Raw genomic sequence first — 23,694 nt, 5'->3', positions numbered from 1 at the left:
CGCACGTAAATCCCCAAATTGCCGAAAAAATGACAATATACATAAAGTGAGCAAAGCGAAAAAAGTGCGTTGAGCGACTGAAAAGAAGATTTGCCGCATATATAAAAAAATATATATTTTTCGCCCCCCACATACGCTGACATGCATATGTGTGTGTGTGTGTACACACATACATAATTGCTTTCATGTAAAATGTAGTTCATACAATTGAAGCAAATCTCTTGTGTCGTGTATGAACTGGCCGAAGCACAAAAAATAGCCGCAAAAAAAAGAACGAAAGGAATTAGCAGCACCTACATAGTTTTTTGGCCGGACAAAAGCTGCCTTACTTTACTTTGTAGTGAAACAAATGATGGCGCACGTTAATCAGCAAAGAATTCGGATTAATTTATTACTATAGCAGAAAAAAGATTGCAGGCGGGCAGCACAGAATCACAAAACTGACAAATGTTTATTTGGATGTTAGTTTTTTAGAGACTTCGCTCAATAAAGGTTTTGCAAGAAGCTAAAAAAATGCTTTTAATTTAAAGTAGACGACCACCGTTGTCTTATGGCTAGAAGAGATTACTAGTTGCGGCTCGGTAGAGCTATTGGCTCGATACTTGAACGGTGAAACAACGACATATCCCCAATAAACATTTAGGTTTGAGCTCAACTTGAGGTTAAGTTGAGAACTAAGGTATTTCTCAAATCTCCAACGTTGTTTCTCAACAGTACCTCAAGTGGAGAATCATAGCGTTCTCAACAAAAAGGGCATTTTACCTTGTATGAAAAAAGGACTGTTTCTCAAGTTGAGAACATGCTAGTTCTCAACTTGAAGTCCAATGTAATTCTCCAGTTGGTCTCAAAGATGTCATTGAAATACTGAAATTGAAATAGTAAAATACCTTATACCTTTTTGATTGAAACGACATACATACATAGATGAATTTAGATATTAATTTTTCATTTTATTACTCCTTTTGTATTATGTAGTTGAGCAAAATCGTATTACAATAATTCACTTCACAGTACAGTTATAGCCTACATAGGTTTAAAAAAAGTGTATGCATATTAAACCAAACCTATATATCCCTGTGTTATTCGACGTGCTGAATGCGACCGAGATGATATAATATATATGTGGAACGTATGTGAATTATAACTTTTGTGGAATTCACTACCTCTTATTTAAGTGTAAAAAATGTTTCGCTTTAAAGCACCATTAAAAAAGGTACGATTGTGGAACGCATGTGGAGTTAAAGTGGAACTCAAACAAATAAAAATTCTTACAAATTTATTTTAATTAATTTCCATATGTATGCGCATGTGGAACGCATTCCAATTGAAAGTCGAAAACGATCTAATTATAAATTCCTAACTATTACGCCATAGCTACACGGTTAAAAATTTCGGTTTTAATTTTAAACTTTTTGGACTACATATATGACCAAACTAAATTCAATTTTAGATACAAGCCTTCCAAGTTTAAAAAAAGAGGGCACATATGTTGAGTTTAGAGTTTAAACAGTTCGGTTTAAATTTGAAACCCAAACATTTTCATAATTAAGAATAAAAAATAAAAAATCTTAATTTCATGCTCCGTCTGATGGGGATTGAACCCGGACAGCTTTGGTAGCAACCAATTGTATCAAGCATCTTTGCATACTCAGCTACAGCCACGCATGTAAATATGCTTTCATATGTTGAATTTGAATCAACATCACATTCACCACCTTTTCTATTTCGGTTTAGATTTTAAATCAAATTTTCTATACATGAAACCTAGAAACTAGAATTAAAACATTTTGGTTTGATTTTTAAACCACATACTTTTTGGATTAAAATTTAAACCAGAATAAATTAGAAATTGCTTAAAACTATTGACTGGTTTAAAAATTTGACTATAGAAGATTAAAACAGGCAGTAGTCCCAGCGTGGTTTAAAAATAATACCCAAATTTTTGACCGTGTAACAGTTACGAACAGGAGAAACTAGACAGTTAGTCGGTATTAAGAGGTCAAAATGAACTTACAGCTGTTAGGCATAGGATTTATGTGAAAGTGGTAAGACAAATGATTGAAATGGAAAAGAGTAACAATTTGACTAAGTGGGAAAGAGTACGCTGCATACGGGAAAAGTAGAAGAGTTGAAATCACACAGTCTGCAGCGAAGATTTTTTAAAATGTGAAATACGTCCACTTAAAAGAAAACCTTGGGTGTGTTAAGAGTGAGATAGTTCTATTGCGTGGGCAAAGGTCTAATAGATTGCAATCACTCCTATCAAAACTGCTGAGAACATGAAAAGGAAACTCAAAAGGAAAGTGTAAGCAACGATTTCCTCAGCCATGCGGAGAAGACTTCAAATTTTAGGCCATTGAGAACTTTTTGCATTACATGAAGACCGATGTAGAAAAACCACGAAATATTATAGGTTCTTGGAGATTTACATTTACACTACATTTTAGTGCTAACTAGAATGTTCAACGTGGCGTATGAGTAACTAAAATTGTGTGGCAACGAAAAACCAAATATTTAAGCCTGTGAATACCTCTCGAATTCTCTTGAGTAGACAGCAAAAAGAATTTGGTAGAGAGTATCTTATTTGTGTGAAGAATATTTTACCCAATCCTAATTTCTAACATAACCCACATCAATTCATATCGCTTTGAATTTTGGTGACACACTGCGTATGAGTAATACTATTTCGACACTAATTGACATGTTTTTCTCAAAAACGACTAATGATGCCTATAAGCTTTTCATGCTCTTCATGTGTCAACACAAGCTTGTTATTCTGCCCTTTTTGTACATTTGCCAATCAACACTTGATTTCAATTGTGCTTGCCAAATGATTTACGAACACGCAGTAGAGCAAACAATGCCAAAACAAGCATGCATTCCTTATACGTACATATTTTACATACATACATACAAATGTTCAAAACTTTCACACACATAAACTTTGCTGCAAAGCCTATAAGTGTATGCATAAGCTCACAAAAGAGTGGGGAAAATTATAAGTTCATGCAACAGTCTATGCTGCCATAGCAAACTTTTGACCAAATTCAGTAAAAGAAGCTGGCTGGAATGCAAAAGTATAAGAAGAAAAGTTTCTCGATTTGGACCGAGATGGGTGGGTATAAGGTGCTGTCACATGACAGAAAGGTTGTTTAGAGGAGGGAAAAAGTGAAGGCACGCCAATAAGAAGCAGCAGTAAGATCTCAAAAACTTTGAAGGCAATGTTAGAAGTTAAAAAGGGGAAAAATATTCAAGGTTTTCGGAGCGAAGTCAAAAAGTGCGAAAGTATTTACACAATGTGCTTTAACATATGTACCAAAGTTAGTATGCTCATACGCATATCTACTTATACATACAAGACTCATGGTAATGCGCTGCTTAGGGAGTAACACAGTTCGCATTGCAGTCATTGTCGCAGTAAAAAAAAAAAAAACGAAAAAAAGTAAAAGTGTGCTCACACAATTTCGACGTGCTGTGCAGCAACTATTAAAAAGGTCATTAAAAATGGAAGCATGTAAGCAGTCGCTGAGTGACGTGCGAAAAAGTGGCAATTTTCGACAGCTGTGTGCAAGTGCAGGGATGTACTGTACTGAAAGTAAGATTGCCTAAAATATGTGCACAATTTCCTAACCTAGTATTTAGCTACAGCCAGCAAATGTTGAACAGCTTAAAGCGGTACATAAACTGCTGGAGTGCATGTGTACGATTAGCTGTTTGTATAATCTGGTTCATAAACTCACATGCACATTTGTTGTATGTGTAAGCAAGGTAATGTAAGTAAAACTTTAAAGTTCTAAAAGTCTGTAAGCTTTTGGTTGGTTGTAAAAAGTTGTACAAGCGAAAAAAAATTATAGAAAAAATGCCAAAAAAAGTGGCTGAAGTAAGTAGGATGCACTTTTTTGTATTAAAAATACCAAGTTTTTTGTTGTGAAGCTTATGTGGAACGTAATTGTTAAATGCTGCCATTGTCACAAATTGTGGAACATCGTACAAATTCTTAGTCTATTGACTTTTAATAAGGATTTGCTGACATTTCTGAGTGGAACGTAATTTTAAAGTTCGCCCAATATTTTACATTTTATTAAAGATTCGAATTGTGGTGAATTTATATCGAAATTTTGTGGAACGTATTTAGTTTTCGAAATGTGCATGTAAAATGAGGCTGCATTTATAAGGAGCGGTTTTAAAAACTTCTTGCGATGTGGAACGAAAGTTATATATGTTAAAGCTTCCAGAAATTTATGAAAATTCTTTAAAATCTTATGGTCTATTGACTTTTAGAGTGGCGCTTTAAAATTTGCATTGTGGAGCCTGACTTAGAGTTTAAAAAATATTTACCATTTTATTTAAGACAATCGTTTTGATCGAATCATAATTTATATATTATTTTCGAAATTCTTGTGGAACGTGTTTTATTCTCGCTATTTTTTATGCTGACAACGATTTCCATTAATCTATCGCAACAAACCTAGCTATCATATCCGGATTACGTTAACTGAGGTTTGATTTTTCAGTTTAGCCATTTTTTTTAAATCCGTTATGGTAATCTCATACTGCCGGTTTCATCAGCAGTTTGTGTGAGAGACGATTTTTTTACTTCTATCACTTTTCATATTAAATTCACATAAAAACTGTGTAACGCAAAAAGGAAAATATTGCTAGATTCTGATAAGTGTACGAATTCGAATACATTTTAGTGCACATAAGATTTGCTTTTAGTTGCAATTCACAGAGGCCTTGTTGTTTACTGTTTTATACTCTTAAAGAAAAGCAAGTAATCAAATTAAGCAAGAATGCAAATAAAGCATACGAAGTTCAAACAAATTTATGTGGAATGCATGTGGATCCCATGTGGAACTTGTGGAACATAAATTTATATTAAAAATTTTCGTTCAGTGAACAATTGCAATACATTTTTTTTATGGAAGAACACTTTTCATACGCAGTACTCAAAAGTTATTGCAATACTTTTTTAACTACAAAAAAATTTACAAGTAAACTTTATTTCCCTTTCAGTATCATTTCTTTTGCGCCAGAATTACCCTCGTTCGCTATGAAAACTTGCTAGATAATTAAAAACGTGGATTTGAATGGCTTACAACCAAGCCATCCGCTACCCTGCTGCCGACATCACAAAAGCTAAATTTCATTGCAGTTGTCAAGACAGCTGGCAAACAATTTACGTTCTTTGCTCAATAATCTACCAAGAGTTTGCGAATTTTGCTGTAGATGGTATGGCAATCAACAGAGAGTTTTTACAGTAAAATACACACAAATAAAAACATGCGCACATACTCGCACTTAAACCCGTACGCAAATTTTCTCACAATCTGCACATTCACAGAAACAATAAAAACAAATAAAGCAAACGTGCTGTAATGTTAGTGAAATTGATGAGATTACTCCGAATTCAGGCGCCGACTTGCTACGTACGTACTTTGTATGTACATATGTATGTTTGTACTAAAAGTCAGGAATTTATGTCCATAAAAGGAATTGAAGAGAAAGCGCTACATAGTAAACACACTTCAGCGCAGAGAGAGTTTTGGGGCGGTACGTGTGCATCATGTTTAACAAAATTGGACGTTTTAACGGAAATAACTGCTTTTGAAGTAGTTTAGTGTTGTATGTGATGGCAGTCAAGGTGAATTCTGAGCCTGCCAAGAGAAAGCTACATTGAGGAAATCGTATAAAAAAAAAATGTGGAAGCTGTCAGATATTTGATACATACAATGTGAAGCAGCACAGTTTATGCGCATGTTGACAGCTAGCAAGTTGTATGTAGTATGCACGTGCAAGCAAACACTTAACTTTGAAAATGAAAGTGTTGTAATTAGATTTCTTAAAAGTTTTCGAAACGAGGTGTTATACTTACTCGCATAAAAAACGAAATCGAAAAAACAAGAAAATGATGTAAAGCAGCAAAGTAGTTGAATAAGTAGTTGGCAATTGCTTAAGCAATACTTACTTACTTGAAGGCTTGCAGAAGTTTATTCAAACTAATTAGTGAAATTTTTGAACTACAATAAATACTACTGGATGCTGACAAAGTATGTATTAAAAAAATCTGTATCTGATAGCTGAGCTGTTCAGAAAACTTGAAGGTTTTTTATTGGGAATATTTTCAGGCTAGGTCAAATGTGAAAATACAAATTACAGCACAGAATTTCGAAATGTTTTCAAAATTATTTAAAGTTTCGCGGTGCAAATAAATGCTTCTTTGAAATAGATATTGAACATGTGGAACGTAGTGATGTTATATATGTTATGTATTTTTTTGAATTTTTTCTGTCAGCCGATCATACATTTTTAAATTGTGTGGAACATATGTGGAACGTGTGTTTGTTTCTTACAACTTGCTTATTCAACTCAAGCTAAGTATGCATTCGTTATTTTAACTACGTATTATAAATATTTGAGTGTGGATCCTAAGTTATTTTAACCGAAATATCAAAAATTTGCGAATTAATTTTTCTTTTTTGTTACTCACGACAGTAATTAATAAGTAAAAAAGCCTTTGGGAATATTTTTCTAACTTTTTCAACATTATTTTAGATTTCGTAAAAGGCAGTGAACATATTTGCTTCTCTCAAGTATTTGTTATGCGAAACGTCATGAAGTAATAGCGGGCATGCATTTTTCTTTGTAGTTGCTGTCTTATTTGCTAAAATTCTTTAAAGTTCAGTGTGGAACTTATGTGGGTTTTATGTGGAACATATGTTTAATATTAAATAAATGCAACGGAATTCTGATTATTGCAAATATATTTTATTTTAAGCACTTGCTATTTGGTAGCGGTTGTGGAACATAAGTTTTTACCTAAATTATAGCAATTGCATTTAAATTTGGTTTAAAATGCTTGCGAAAATATGTGTCTCATCAAAATATTTGTCTCAAAATGAGTTTCCGGCGCAATTCGCTAACGTTCTGGCTACACACACACACATTTCCTTCAAAGTTTCGTTTGTCTGCCACAAATAATCACGCAATTTCAAAGATTATTAAACGTAAACGATGCGAAAAATCACCGCATTCGGAAGCATAAATATACAAAGGACTTAATTTTTTTTATATTTTAAATCACATCTAAGAAGGATCGTCGAAAGCTTTGAAAACTTCAACACACTGCGTAACTCAAGTGTTGCAAATGCTAATTTAAATTAATGTTGCATGCAACAACAACGTGGCAATGGTGTGCGGCAATAGCAACGGCACTTTGCTGCATGAGTGAGCTGCACATTTATATTAAAATAAACTGCTAAGGAAGTTTTCACGCACTTCACTGCAGTCATAGTGAGTAACAGTACCAAGAGGCCATGCAAGTTGGCGCTGTAGGGGGAAGGTTTTATTATATTGAAAAGTTGTGAGAAAAGCATTTTTGTTTGCTGTATTTGTGTCAATCACTTTCACAAAAAGCTGATTTCAGTACATTTCATTCAAGGTTTTATTATGCAAAACGCTGCATACTCCTATGCGTGCCCCTGTGATAATTCATTTTTATATCAATTTTTTCCAGCTCGTTATATAATTTTCATTTGTTTTTGTACGCTACATTAAGAAAATCAAATTTCAGGTGGCAATACACCAGCACTGTTCAAGCCATTGTCGTGCTATTTTATATTTAAATGATGCACGTAACCAACGGCCTTGCAATTATTTGCATTGCTGTCAGATAATAAAAGTGCTTTCGAATGATGTGCGTTTACACACACGTACGTACCTATATGAATTGTCATACGAGTGAATGCATACGTTTATGTGGGCAAGGAAAGTTTTACAAGCATACATATGTGCATTAGGGTGGTACTTAAAAAAATCAAATGAACGAAGAATCTCAGTCTCACCCCTTCAATCGGTAACACCACTGTCCAATGATATCACATATAAATTTTGCTCACGATTGGGAGTCGATTAAGGCGTGTCGCAATGGGGTCAAAGGCCAGATGCATCTAAGGACTCTAAAAATTAAAAATATGTTTTTTCATTTAATGCCCAAAATCGATACTACTAAAGTTGAGCATATCACATATAAATTTTAGTCCCGATTGAAGTCGGCTAAGACGTCATCATAGGGTAATTTAAACTTTGCCCCCCCGTGCGACACGCCTTAACCGTCTCCAATCGGGACCAATATTTATATGTGATATTTTTGACTATAGTAGCCTCGGCGGTGGGGGTTTGAGTCTTAGGAAATTTGATGTAAAAATTTACTCCCTACATTTCAAGAACCACCCTAATGTGCATATGTATCTCCCACAACCAAGGTTGAACGCATTTACTTTCATGGCTCGAACTAAATGGTTACTACATAGAATGGTTCGTAAAACGTATAACGCGTAAAATTAAATTTACAATAAAAGGGAGAATAAAAATATAATACATATAAGTAACAACGTAGAAGTGAACTCGTTAGTCATAAGTTCTTGGACATGAAACGAGATGCACTAAAGTTGTAGGAAAATTAAAATCGTTCACGCAGTGAATACTCAATAGAGGGTAACAGTTTATTTTAGATGGCTAAAAGTTAGAAAATTTACGAGTTTAGTACTTGAAAATTAGTATAATTTCTTAGAACTGTTAAATGTCCTAAAATTTTGTGCACACTGTGCAATATACTGGAAAAAAGGGCATTTTTGCACCTAGAATTAAAATGAAATCATAATTGATTTCTTGTGAGTATCAACACAGTAAAAATTGGTGTGGAACCTGTGTGGACCCTATGTGGAACGTATTCCCATAGTTTTGTATATGGATTTAGTCAAGTTAAGTAGTAATTTTCGCTATAATTTAATAGTTTTTTATTCATGACCTACTTTTTTATCATTGACGCTCAATGATTAAATTACCCGGAAAAGGTTTAAGCACCCAAGAGATCTGCAATGCGCATCCAGCCAGTATCTAAGTCGAATAAAGTCACTTAATAAACCATTTATGTAGAACAATTCTATCGATTGTATTTAGATAATTTTAGAAAAGAAAATTAACTATCACAATTCAAATGTATAGATTTCAAAAAAACGTAATAGTACATACATATAAACATCTGTAAGTATTTGTGCGTGTTTTTTGAAGCTCAATTTCTAAGATAAGCACTATACTTTATAAAATTCTCTTCGAGTACAAATTCTGGATTTTAAATTTTCTTTAGACTGACGATTTGCTCCAGCAAAATGTAGGGTGTTGTAATAAATTTTTTAAATATTTGTATAAGATTTTCCTTGGAACGTCTGTGGAACCGAGTGGATCTTTTCAAGCATCTCTTCTCATCAGTAAAGCGAAGTATTTGAAACTACAGCATTGAAATAATAGAAACAAATTGTAGAATATATGTCGAATGTATATAAAAGTCAATAAAAGCAAAAAACAGTGTGGAACATATGTGGAACGCACGTGGAACTTAAAAATTTTGTGAAAAACTAGCTATTTAGGCAAAAAAGTAAAGTTTACTATATTACGCATGTGTAATTAATAGAAAAGTCAGCTCTTTCCGTTCCAGATTTACTTTTTTTTTATATTTTTCAACCATCTTAACTCCAAAAATGTTTCATCAAAGAACCGGAATGATATTCTACGATATATCGCTTACATGTGCAATAGATAGTTGATTTTTTTCCGCGCGCTCCCCTTCCACCTAAGGCCACTAAAATATACATTCTCTTAATTGCTTTCCACAAATTGTATCAACTGCCAGCTGAGTGCCTTACGTACGCCCAACGCTAAGCTAATAAAATTTCCGCGCCCTTCTTGGTGGCATCGCTCTAACTCAATTAAATCGACTACTAACTACTGTCATAACTAGCAGCTACTCGCGCCATTCCGCGCCCGCGCGTTCAACAATTTGCTTATCGCTCAACCGTTTTAAATGTGCCACAATCAAATCGGCGAGCGCTACAAATCGTTGAACGACCAAAGTAATGGCCAAGTAATCTTGTCGTGCGGTGCAATGTAATTTATAGTCGGCATGTTGCAAGCGATGCGCCCGCCATTTGCTACTAAGTGCAGCGCAGCTAAAATTATGCACTGCCCACGAGTGGAGGCAGTGCAGAGAGTGGAGTAGTAGCATAGCGCAACAAACCAGCGCAGAATGAGGCATTCAAGCGGGCGTGAACGATGTCATTGGGCGCATCCTTACAAACCCGCCTGACAAACGTTTTCCTCATTGCGCGGGCAGCAGTTAACGTTAACGTTTTACAAGGCTGTTAACAAACAAACAAAAATACGCTGCAGTAATCCACAGTCTGGTCGGCCGGCATATATAGTCGCGAAGCAAGTCGCCACCACCGCTGCCGCCGGGAAGCTAGCCAACAAACAAACTAACGTAATGAATGCGGCTTGCGGATAAACATCAACCGCAGTAATTCCAGCACAAATTACCGCGCTATAGCCAGTCATACGGCCAAACAATCAACCAGCCAACCAAGCAACCAACCGAGCAAGCAATGTGGCGATGACCAGCAGCAGCTACATATAACCAAGCAAACAACCATTTGGGGTAAAGCGCAATCAAAACTCGCATACATGTGCACATAAATTGTGGTGATATGCTAAGAGATGTCTGTGCAGTGCACGCCTTTGCTTTGGCTTTCGCCGCTGCCATTACTGCTGCTGCTGCTGCTGCTGCTGCCTTTGCTACTCCCATCATGGCCGTTGATAATTTTACATAATAATTGGATGAGGAATGCTGCAGCAGTGACTGCTTCGGCTGCCGGCTATCAACAGCTAACAAGCAACAACAATATCATCAGCGGCTAGCAATAACAAATTCACTAGATACCAGTGCAGCTAAAGAGCGAGTAGTCAAAGAAAGCTGGCAGTGAAAGTAATCGCCGTATTCATTTACATAAAACATACACACATATACATTCACAGTTACATGGCATGTATGTATGTATGTATGTTTACAGTGAATTGTCCGCCCACGCGAAGCGCCACACTCGCATTGACCTAAATACTAGTTGATTGCTTGCCAGAGATGAGGTGGTCTCCTTGTGTATGTATGCAGTCGAATAGCCATGGCGTCTAATGGCTAAAGCTAATGCTCGCGCGCGCGCCAATTGCACTAGGCAACCGCACTTCAGTGCCATTTTACGAGTATGTGTGGTCGTTCCATTTTTATGGCAAATTGAAATTGAGATTTTATGACAATTTAATTAAAGAAAAATGGAAAACTAAAACCATGAGCCGTGGCGGAACTAATCATATCTGCAAGTGGGAGGTTTAGAACAAGTTAGTAATTGTCAGCACGGAAAAGACTGAGTGCAAAAGTGGTTCGGAAGGATATTTTTAAAATCGATTAGAGAAAGTGAGAAAATGAGTGGCTGAAGGAGAAACGCTCACGTCAGGTTTGAAGCGACATCGAGGAGAAGCAGAAATAAATGAGGTGCTTATGATGCCAAACGAAAATAACAAATAAGAGTATGAAACTTAAATGAAAATCAGATACTTTAAATATATGTAGCTAATTGACACGGAAATGATAGACTTAAGATTAAGGGTTGGATAACTGTAGAAGGCCGCCTGATGGTTATACTCTGGATATTAGTGGGAACGTATTGTGTCGGAAGAAACTTAAAAAAATAACAATAAATTTATATAGGAACGCATGTGGATTGTATGTGGAACTTAACTTCATTTAAGAAAAATATTGGTATTAATGCGGTAGGTAATACTATAAACAAGACAATAATAAATACCTATTGAAAGACGTGTGGAATGTATCTGGAACTAAAGTGAATATAAATAAATCTTGTGCTAGGGCGACAGGCAAGGCTATAATCGAAATAAGAATAAAGTCATTTTGACATGCATGTGGAATATATGTGGAATACAAGACTACTTTTGTAACATTAAAATATAGCCGCACAAACATAATTGGAAGGAAGAGGAACGCAAAAGTGAACTGTTTAAAATAAGAACTCCGTGATTGGAACACGTGTATAGGGTGATCCATTTAGATTCTAGACCTTGGTTTTTTAATCTTAAATATGTATAACACTTAAGACAGAACTGGATGTCTGAATCTTTACTATCATCCGATAGAACATAATCTGACATTTACTTTTCGGAAGGTCCAATTTTCAATTACTCTTTCCGGAATTACGCGAGTAATGTTGGCTTCCATAATTTGAGTCATAGCTGACTTACCGATGAATACTACTGACTACACATCACCCCAAAGAAAAAAATCCAGAGTTGTGATGGATCACCCCATATATGGCAAGTATGTAGAATACAGGTGATTTATTTAGAACTCCTTAAGCAAGTGCCCTGCGCTGGCAGAATTCCATAAGCAAGCGCCCTGCGCTGGGCCCGCCTGATTTAAAGGGAACTTTATTTGTAGGCTGAGTGGTCCTGAACTAAATCAAGGTACACATTTGTAATTAAATATTGAAATACCGTCAATTATGGACTTTAGATATTTTTTGTAAAGGTGCTTGTGTGAATAAAACTTAGACTGTGACATTTAGAGCCAAATTCACAGTGCGTATTTAACCACTGATAAGAGTTTAACTATTGATTTTCATATTCACAACGCTCAGTTAACAATTGTGAAATAAACAGTTGTGAAATTAACAGTTGTGAAATAAATTTTTTTTTGTGGAACGAATTTCATATTTGAATAGAAAAGTATTGATTTTAAGAATTTGTATATTTTCAGGCGATACGAATTTCCATAGTTAACTATGTGACTCTGAATATAAATTCATAATTAAACTCTTGTTGGTGGTTAAGTTAACCATGGTTTAACTAAGCACCGTGAATTCGGCCCTTAAGCGTTGAAAAAAATAATTGTGGAACATATGTGGAATACATCTGGAACTTAAGTAAAGTGTTCTATTAGGGTAAATGGAATGTAAAAGCGTTGATCTTAATGTATAATGATGTAATGGATGTAATGAGGTATGTGGAAATTAAATTAATTATTTAAAAATTCTTTTTTTTGCCAAAGAAAAACTAGTATTTATATTCTATGAGGTGGTTTTTGTCAAAGACAAAGTTCAGCCGATCCAGAGACGAGCGAAAGACCCACTAATCCTACCAAATAAAACACAGTATCCTCGTGTGTTTACACATAGCACTATAACTAGACTGTCGGCAATCTTACGAAATGAAGAGAGATATTGAACGGTGATGTCTTTGTTACGGAGAGATCGAATTGGGAGCCGTAAGCGGGGAGCGACTAGTGGCTTGGCGGGTTACTCCCAGTAGCGGCGCGCCGGAGCGACTGGCGAGTAGCGGTGAGTGCAGTAGCAGTACGGCGGGTGATAGCTCAACCAGCCACCAACGTAAAACACGACCTATCTTATGGGATTCTGGTGTTAACGAAAACTCATTAACGCATGACGGTGACGTTTTCGCTGCTTCTCTCTCTCGCTATCAACAGAAATTTCATATGTTGATACGGACGGCAGGTACGGAAAGGCGCTCCGTCGGTGGCTGGTTGAGTTATGACTCTTGGCAACGGTAGAGCAATTGCTAGCACTATCAGTTGGGCGAAGCTATTGGTTAGGAGCGGTAAGTGATGCAGCTCATGGCTCTCAGCGGCTTCGGATGGCTCTCAATAGCAGCGGCGGCGAATGGCTCTCAATAAGAGCAAGGTAGCAGTAGCGGCGACTGGCTCTCAACAGCTTCGGTTGGCTCTCAATAGTGGCGGATACTCTCAACAGTTTAGTAATCCTGAATAGCTCGGCAAGCTATTCCCGGCGGCAGGAGCAGGAACCAAATGGTTCTCGAACGTGACTTGACCAGAAGGGCCGACTAGATATGCTACCGTAGGCACATCCGCGTCTTGGCCGACAAGTCAAGCGAGCTGGTTACCTAGCAAACCTGACCTGACTACACATACGTTCAACCCTCTATATACGCCGTGCAACGCACTGGTTGAGAATTCGTTCGTGTGCATTGTCCCGAGTTAGTTTGGCGAACGAAGTCGTTGGTAAGCGATTCGGGCACGCTGTTGGTACACTGCTGGTTGTGCTCACATACATATGATGCTCTGGTTTTGTGTATGTACGTTGGTCTATGTACCCTGCAGCAACTCGGACTCACCCCAGGTTAGCCCTGGATAGAACCTTTGTTACCAGTACAAGTCAATCAAAATTCCCCTTCCAATGGTTTCAACTCTCAATTTCAACATTGGCATGTCATTGGAAAAGGACTGGTAAACCAACGCCTCACTGTAATATGTCCTATTGTTAGAAGAGGACATAGAATATATTAGAAATTACACAGAAAAATAAATAAACGCTTCCGAAAGCTAACAAATAGTAGCAAGCATCTCTGCGTACTTAGCTACAGCCACGACATGTAAATATGATTTCAAATCTTTAGTTTCAGCGATTGGTGCATTTTTACATTAAGACAGACACCGAGTGCTGTTGTTTGGAAGCTTTTTTTGAGCTGAACTCAAACTCGATAAAAATTTCTAGACACCACTACTTTGTTTGTATAGCTCTGTGAAAGTCTCGTTTTTTGTCTATCTCTAGAACGGTTTCTTAGGGACTTGTCGCAAATGCTAGGTTAAAATTTCTTTATTTTTATTTTTTGAAAATTAATTAGTAATTAGGTGATACAATGTCAGTTTCTGTATCTTCGACATAAAACATTCATCCATTCCTTATAAAACCATTCTCCTTATGAAATTCCAGCATTCAACTAACATAATGTTTGTTTATAATCATCGCACTCTCTTAAGTTCGGAAAGTATATTTTTCTTCTCTGAGTAACAGAAACACTGTAGTTGTATAGGACTTTGACATCGAGTGCATGCGTACGTTGAAAGAAAATTACTACCCTTCTTTGGAAATCACGCTAATTTTCCATCATTCGCTGTCGCGCTTGACTCGCTAAAAACTCTTAAAAATCCAATTTTATGAATTTACTATGCATGGTGAGCTGTCTTTTTAATTTAACGCACATGTCAAGCGCACGAAAGTTTATTGTATGTTAAACACACCTAGCCGTGATTTTTATGCATGTACAAATGTATATGGGGCGTTCCATGCCAAAATGGACGGGGTTCCACTACATGTGCTTGATTTGTTTGCAATTTTTAGGGTTGATGGACAAACATAAGAAATAAATAAATATAAAATTTGACCTTGATTAATACATTTTTAAAAACTTTACAGCACAAAAACAAATCGATTTAATTTTTTTCAAAATATCTCGAAAATGAAGCGAGGAAAAAAAGTTGAAAAAAACCACACATCAAAATTCCCCATGAAAGAAATATTTAAAAAGAATGTTTTCTTGAAAATTTTTTCACATACAAACTTTTTGTTAAAAGAAAATTATTTTTGAAAACATGCCATCTCAAAAAAAAATCATAATGGTAGCTCTGAGTATTGCGCAATATTTAAGTATAGTATTACGGGGTGCACTCTACAATAATTTGAATTATGAATTTTTTTTTGCACCGAAGTTGAGTAAAATGTGTACATTACAAACATAAATTTTTTAAAAAATTTTATTTTGGGTGTGCGGTTTTGTAGCCCATTAAATTTTAGTATCATAAAGTGCAAGTTTTAAGCTACTGAAAAAACGCGTTGACTTTTAATATTTTTTATGCTAACGGCTTTTGCACTTTTTTCTTATGGAAGAAAATGCGAAAAACCGTTTTCGAAGAAAATCAAAAATCAATTAACGCCAGTTTTGCGATCGCTTAAAACTTGCACTTTGATATACTAAGATTTAATGGGCTACAAAACTGCATACTCACAAAAATTCTTAAAAAATTTGTAAATTTGTAATGTACTCATTTTACTCCACTTCGGTTGCAAAAAAAAAACCTTAACTTAAATTATTATAGCGTGCACCCCATAATACTATACTTAAATATTGCGCAATACTAAGAGATGCCATTGTAATTTTTTAAATCTTTTTTTTTGAGATGGCGTATTTTCAAAAACTATTTTTTTTTTTATAAAAAAATTTTTATGTGAAAAATTTTTCAAGAACAAAAAAAAAAAATATTTCTTTTCATAGAGAATTTTGATGTGTGTATGTGTGATTTTTTTTTTAGTTTTTTTCTCGCGCCGTTCTCGAGATAGTTGGAAATCTATTAAATCGATTAGTCTTTGTTTTTGTGCTGTAAAATTAAAAAAAAAATGTGTTAATCAAGCTTAAATTTCATATTTATTTATTATTTATGTTTATTCAACAACCCAAAAAATTTTAAACAAATCAAACACATGAAGTGTGAACCCCGTCCATTTTGGTATGGAACGCCCCATATAGTATACTGGGTATGTGCGCGTATGTGAAAAATTACATATGACAAGCACGTGCAATGTGCTACAGCAACAAAAGTATGGCGTAGAGCGTTAAGAAAGCGTAAAGAATAAAGAAGAAAGACAACATTTCTGTTTCCGTTTCCGTTTCCTATCGATGTTTCGATGCGCCATTGTTAAGCTCACCTTACCAGACATGCTGCGTAGCATTGACTATGCGGAAATGATTTTGATGGTAGCACGAATGTAGCATATTTATCCTGATACATACATACATACATACATATGTGTGTATTTATAAAAATTGTATGTTTACTGTAAATATGTGAAGCACTTAACAAAATGCCTCGTTCCTACAGCCTAAAAGTATGCGAAACATAGGGCGAAGTTTTTAGACAATAGAGTATGTATGCATATTCGAATATGTGTGCCTCTGTATCCGTTATTGTTGTGTATGCTATACTTTTGTTATTAATTAATGCGCCTACATGTTGACTCTTCTCTAACGTGTCGCTTTTGTCACATGAATTATATACTGAATAATTTAAGAAGGACGTGCCTTTTACTGCCTACTTTTAGGAGTTTTTCTTTTAAGCACTGTTGTGTATGCATTATTGGACTATACTATGCTATGCATATATGTATACGTCACTTCATTATAAAAATGTATTTTGCTTTTGCTACCGTCGTAGAAATATGGCATACTTTTAGACAAATGAAAGTTGTGAAGTTTCAATGGAAAAAAATTGTCTTCGTTTTATCTTTGGTTTTTTTTTTTGGGGGTCAAGGCTCTTGGTATTGTTCCATACGTGGTGCAATGCTCTGAGTCAGGAGCAGTTGGCTCAAGACCGACCATACGTGGCGAAGAGTCACACCCTGCGAGAGGTGCCCCTGCTTTTACTGAATATGGCGGATCTAGAGAGGACAACTCGATAAAACCCGTAATTCCGAGTGTCATCCGTACCGTGCTTATGGGATGAATGGCACTACGTTAGTGTGTCTTACAACGGTGGCCTCCAGATACCTGGCGACCTCTGGTTGTAAGAAGCCCCGCTCGGGATAGTGGGGGCTATGTCCCAGCGGTACTACTATCCCCCATACTCGTGGGAACACTATGGATAACGTAAATCAAAAAACAATAACAAAAAAAAAACAGATGGAGCTGAACAGCTCGCAGACGAGGCCGGGCATGGCCTTTCGGCAGCCGCCGAAACGGGGACTGTCCCGACAGAACTACCGGGGGCGCATAGTCCCCAGTATGACGTTGAGATGTTTGACACCAGCGCTAGACGGGATGCGAGTCCCGTCAAAACGCTTTCTGATATCTCGCCGGAGGATGAGCAGAAGCTGCTTGCCTCTCCGACAGGTAATGATACTCTCGTCCAAACTCGAGAGCGAGATCGGCTTAGTGGAGCCGGTCGAAAACGCCTCAAGCGCTATTTGGAGAAGGGTATGAGCTATGAGGAGGCTAGGGAATTAGCGAAAGAGCCCATTGGGCCCCCTCAAAAGGAGAGATCGGCTAAAAGAACCCGATCAAAGAGCTCCACTCGCGAGAGCTGAGCCGGCTGGGGCAGTAACAATTCCCACGACCGAGGCAAGCCTGCCTCGCGAAGACGCCGGAAAGGCCGTGAAACCAGCATCCTTTAGGGACGCACTGTGTGAGGTGAAGCTGGGTATAGTACCCGAGGACTATCCGGCTACGGTCTGGTCGACGGACGAACTGAGGGCCATTCAGAATGCCATCCTTAGGGCGATAAGAAGCAACAAAGATAGCGCTGTAAAGCCTATTTTTGATGGCTGCACTTTTCGTCCAGGATGGTTATCCATTATCTGCAGGGACGCAGTAACTGCGGAGTGGATAAGGGCTACAGTTCCGAAGATTGCCCCCTGGAAAGGGGCAAAGATGAAGGTGGTAGCGGATACAGAAACGCCTCGCCCCATAATTTTGGTGGGATTCTTCCCGGAGCTGAATAGCTCCAAGAATGAGGACGCGCTACTACTTCTTCAGGGGCAGAATGAAGGCCTCAAAATAATGGACTGGCGAGTTCCAAATCGGGTGGTAGAAATCACCATTGCGGTAGACCCGATTTCGGCAGAAATCCTCAAACAGAGAGGAAATGTTGTCAACTATGGCTACGGTACGGTCAAGTTGAGGGAAAAAGCCAAGCCGTTGGTACCAGTGGTAGCAAAGGACGCCGCTGATACCGACGGAACGGGCACGGACGAACAACCCTGTTGTTCGAAGTCTGTCACCGTCGCCCCGAGGCAGCTCTCAACAGATCTTCAAGCACAGAAGCAGCAATCACCGGAGCTGGAAAAGACAAAGCCGCCGCCTGAGCTGTCAGTAGCTCAAGCCAGCGTGACATCGCCTTCGCGACCCACAGCAACATTGGTCCTGACCCTGCAGCAGGTGCTAGACAGAGCCCAACAAAATGTCAGGCCCATTGAGCTCCCCCGGAACATAATTAGGCCACCACTACATGGCAGTTCCAAAGCGGCTACTCAAAGCGGCTACTGGATAGCCGAGGAGAAGGCCTTGCGGGGTAGAAATAGGGGGAAGAAGGTGGCTGCTCGCGGCCGTAAAGACCGCAAATAATGCCATCTCTCCCTAAGCCCAACGCAAACTCGAGGCATCTGAAATGCCTCCAAGTGAATCTTCATCATGCCAAGGCAGCGTCAGCTGTTCTCTGCAGGAGGTTCACTAACGAGGGTCTAGGTATAGCCTTCATCCAGGAACCCTGGATACTACGCGGTGAGGTTAAAGGTCTGAACGTCAATGATGGTAAGATCATATATGCCCCCAGCCCTCGCCCAAGGGCGGCGATACTATTAAGCAAAAAACTAACGTTTCTTCCTCTATTACAGTTCATGACGGCGGATCTGGTTGCGGTTTGGGCCGAAATTCTCACTCCAAGGGGTGTACAACACTGTTTGGGGCAGCACCGATACCAACAAAAGGGGTGAGTACCTCCTCGAGTTTATTAGTAGTCATAATATAAATATTATAAATCGTGGCAATGAACCGACTTTTAGAAATGCTTTAAGGGGGGAGGTCTTGGATCTAACTCTAAGCAGTCAAAACATGTCATCATCTGTCACAAACTGGCGTGTCTCCGGGGAGGTATCAATGTCGGACCACATGCATATAGAATTCGATATGGGTCTCTTTCCTGAACACGAACTAGTTTTCAGAAATCCCAGGAAAACGAACTGGGAACTCTTCCGCTTTACTATAGAAGAGGGCGGAAACAGCCCCAAACACCCCATTACAACCAAACAGGAGCTTGAGAATGAAGCTGAACAGCTTCACTCAGATATTGTAATAGCTTTCAACAGCAGTTGCCCCCAAGGAAAGGTAAAATCCAAACGAGATGTGCCTTGGTGGAGTAAGAAGCTTGAGCAAATGAGATGCCAGGCCAGAAGACTATTCAATAGAGCAAAAAATACGGGTGATTGGAATCCGTATAAACTTGCGCTAACTTCCTACAACAAGGAGCTAAGGAAATCCAAACGAGCTAGCTGGCGAAACCGCTGCGAGGAAATAAATAGCCTTCCAGAGGCAGTACGCCTCCAAAAAGCTCTAACAAGGGATTACAGGAATACAATTGGCACCCTTAAGAGACCAGATGGGAGCTACACTCAGCATCCGGGTGAGACCAGCAGACTCTTGCTGGATACTCACTTCCCGCGCTGTATATCAGGCTACTGTCGACCAGAATTGGGTGCTCCAACATCCACCTCTGGAAGAGAACAAAGCCTTGCTACGAAGCTGTCCACTGTCGAGCGGGTGCAATGGGCTTTATCAACATTCAGCCCATACAAATCACCAGGACCGGATGGAATCTATCCATGTCTCCTGCAGCATGGAATTAGACACATAGCGCCGGTCCTTTCTAAACTCTATAGAGCTTCGCTCTTGTTGGGTCACATTCCCAGCATATGGTCTGAGGTTAAGGTCGTGTTTCTACCCAAAATGGGTAAGCCGGAACAATTACCGTCATCCTACCGACCAATTAGCCTCAGTTCCTTTCTTCTAAAAGGCATGGAGAAAATACTGGATCAGTACATCAGAGAAGTCAACCTAAGGGAACGACCTCTGAATAAGAACCAATTTGCCTATCAACCAGGAAAATCCACTGAGACTGCCATTCATAGCCTTACTTCAAAAATTGAGAAGGCTCTGGAGTTAAAAAATATAGCCCTTTGCGCCTTTATTGATATTTCAGGGGCTTTTGATAACACATCATATAAGGCAATAAAAGATGCCTTGTTAAGAAAGGGTGTAAGCCCAATCATAAATCAATGGGTGTTATCAATGTTAAGAACACGAAACATCAGGTTGGAATTAGGAGGCACGATAGAATCGATAACAGCCACAAGAGGATGCCCTCAGGGGGGTGTACTCTCTCCTCTTTTGTGGACTATGGTTGTAGACGAACTTCTTTTCACACTGAACAGCCAAGGCTTTAATACGCAAGGCTACGCAGATGATCTGGTAATCTGCATAACAGGGCTTCATGACGAAACTATCACCAACCGCATGCAACAAGCCCTACGCATCACACACAAATGGTGTGAGGATAAAGGCCTAACCATCAATCCTACAAAGACTATTATTGTTCCATTCACTCGAAGGAGGAAATTATCTACTACTAAACTCACTTTGAGCGGCACAGAAATAGAATTTTCCAGTGAAGCTAAATATCTGGGAGTAACTCTTGATAAAACACTTAACTGGAATGCACATTTGGACACTGTTATCAACAAGGCGATGAAGGCCTTCGTTGCCTGTTCACGACTTTTTGGTAAAACATGGGGCCTTACCCCCAAAATGACCTACTGGTCATTCAACACTGTCGTTAAGCCAATAGTAACCTATGCTTCCTTAGCCATGGTGGACTAAGGCTACACAAAGAGGTGCAAGCACTAAGCTAAGGAAATTGCACATAATAGTCTGCATTGGCATAACAGGAGTTATGAAGACCTGCCCGGCCGATGCACTCAGCACCCTGGTTGGAATACCTCCCTTTCCTATTTTAATAGAAAGGGAGGCTACCACAGCGGCACTGAGAATCCTGAACACCTCCGACCTGAAAATCGGAGATATGACGGGTCACATGAAGGTCCTAATGAAATTCGCTAATGACCCCATACTACAAATGCGCGATGCAATGGTTCCAAAACTAGAAATCTCTAGGAAATTTGAGGTACACATTGCAGATCGAGCTCTCTGGAATACAGGGAACCCATACACCAAACCTAATGGGGAGGTTTGGTATACTGATGGATCTAAGATTGAAAATGGTAGAACGGGGGCTGGCATTTTTGGGCCGAACTTTAAAAAAATGATACCAATGGGTAGCTACCCCACCATCTTTCAGGCGGAGATTCATGCAATAGAAATTTGTGGCAGAGAATGTCTCAGAAGGGGAACGTCATCGAAATATATCTGCATTATGTCGGACAGTCAGGCAGCCCTACTGGCCCTGAAGTCCCACAAAATAAGTTCTCAGCTAGTACATGATTGCCGCAATGTCCTAAATGCTCTTGGTGACAATAATACAGTCTTATTAGGATGGGTACCAGGGCATGAGGGACATGATGGCAATGAGGAGGCTGACTGCCTAGCGAAACAGGGAGCTGCCGCAGTATTTTATGGTCCGGAACCCTTTTGTGGGCTCACCAAAGCACATATAAAGGGGACCATAAATAACTGGGTAGACAAAATGTTCAACAGGCATTGGATGGAATGTCCAGGGCAAAGACAAGCCAAACGATTTATCTGTCCTTCAAACGAAGTTTCAAAGAAACTAATCAATTTAGGCAGAGAGGACCTCAAAACTCTCACTGGGTACTACACGGGACACTGTTCTCTTCGTTACCACCTCAGTAAAATCAATCTTTCAGAAACAAGCGTCTGTCGCTTCTGTGAGCTGGACGAAGAAACGCCAGAACACAATCTCTGTGAATGTGATGCTCTCGCTAGGCGCAGACTAGCCCACTTTGGTGGCGCTACCCTTAATCCATTTGAAATTTGGAACAAAACGCCCTTGGAGGTGCTAGGCTACATTAAGAGCCTTCCCATATAGGCCGGGGGCCACGCACAATAGATCACTTTAGAGGTCGCGGTGCATATGGCCCATAATAATAATAATAATCTTTGGTTTTGAAAGTTTATTGAAAGTTTAATGTATATATTTTTTAAATTTAATTTAATTAATCCGGCAACTTTTAGTTGAAAGCAACAATTGCCTTGTGTAAACGGTCGTTCCACCGTAAAAGTCAAATGAAATGCCAAATTGAGAACGCTGCGAAATCTGACAAATTTGTAAGCTTCTAATCGTTATCGGAAAGTGGAACCTCCAAAAACACCTATTGTCAGACTTTTGACAACACTTTGCCCGCAAATTAATAATATTTTTCCCTTTCATTTTGTTTCACTTCTTTTAGTCTCGTATCATTTTAGTTTTTTTTCATGTCATCTCGTTTCACCTTTTTCATTCCAGATAATATATAATTTCGCTTAAATTAATTTAATTTAAATTTATTTAAATTTTTTCGTTTCGTTATACTATTTTACTTAACTTATTTTTGATTTTATATAAATTATCTGCAATGCCGAAAGTTAATTAAAAATTCGTTTCCTCTTTAACTCTCTCTGGGTAACCTAAAAAAAAATTTGATTACTTTCCGAAGGCTTGTCAGCCAGTGTGTATAATATTTATTTATTCTGGTTGAGCCGGTAAAGTTGTCTTTTTAGACGCTTGAGGTATATGCACTACGATGTGCATAAATTATGACATTGGGATTAAAAGAATAAAAAAAAGAATAGGTTTTACTAAGAAATGCAATATTTCATATTTTCTCCTTTTCTTTATACATACCCATAAATAAATAAGTACCTAGTTTATTTGTATATGGCCACTACATACATAGTATGTAGAAAAAATTTTATTGAATCAGAAATTGAAGAAAAATTCTTTAGTAAGTATCATAGCCTTGAGCATATCAGGGCCATCAAGATCGCATATATATGCATATACGTATGTAAGTATGTACTTAAGTATGCACATATGTCCATAGCTGCATTTTGGCATTTTATTCAAGCAATAAACTCAACCAATATATGTACAATGTACAATGTATTTACGCTTGATTTAGCCAAAGAAAGTATTCAAATTGCTTGAAATAATTTATTTAAATAATTGCCTCAAATATTCTACATATACAAACAGACATACATATGTAATTCCTTTTCAAAAGGAAAAGACTTTTTAAAGCTTTTTAAGTTATTTCAGAGAAAAAAGTTCAATTAAAAAAATAAATCACAATCGATTTGTTGAAATATTTATTTTCATGTTGAAGGATTGCATTTAGAAATTTTAAATAACGGTTTATCCTGCAGCACAAAAGTAAGGCAAGAGTGTTGCTGGAAAAGTTTTGTTGAACAAGATATGAATGG

At 38.0% G+C, this 23,694-nt stretch overlaps 2 protein-coding genes across 2 annotated transcripts in view; one reads left to right on the top strand and one right to left on the bottom strand.

Moving 5' to 3' along the window:
* The window catches only part of LOC118748822 (signaling mucin MSB2-like), a 266,141-nt gene that overhangs the window by 207,930 nt on the left and 34,517 nt on the right, over positions 1-23,694 (bottom strand). The window lies entirely within an intron of this gene.
* LOC118748350 lies at positions 21,338-22,321 on the top strand. The gene has a single exon (XM_036482722.1). The coding sequence runs from the start codon at positions 21,338-21,340 to the stop codon at positions 22,319-22,321; it is 984 nt and encodes a 327-aa protein (XP_036338615.1).

The sequence above is a fragment of the Rhagoletis pomonella genome, unplaced genomic scaffold (genome assembly GCF_013731165.1).
Source record: "Rhagoletis pomonella isolate Grant_MI unplaced genomic scaffold, Rhpom_1.0 Rhpom_scaffold_00013, whole genome shotgun sequence".
In the NCBI taxonomy this organism is placed as follows: Eukaryota; Metazoa; Arthropoda; class Insecta; order Diptera; family Tephritidae; genus Rhagoletis; species Rhagoletis pomonella.
The sequence above is the reverse complement of the archived record's forward strand: the minus strand, read 5'-3'. Positions and strand labels throughout refer to the sequence as shown.

Excerpts from the sequence above, each read along its gene's own strand:
- LOC118748350 (XM_036482722.1), top strand. The coding sequence starts at position 21,338 with ATGACGGGTCACATGAAGGTCCTAATGAAATTCGCTAATGACCCCATA.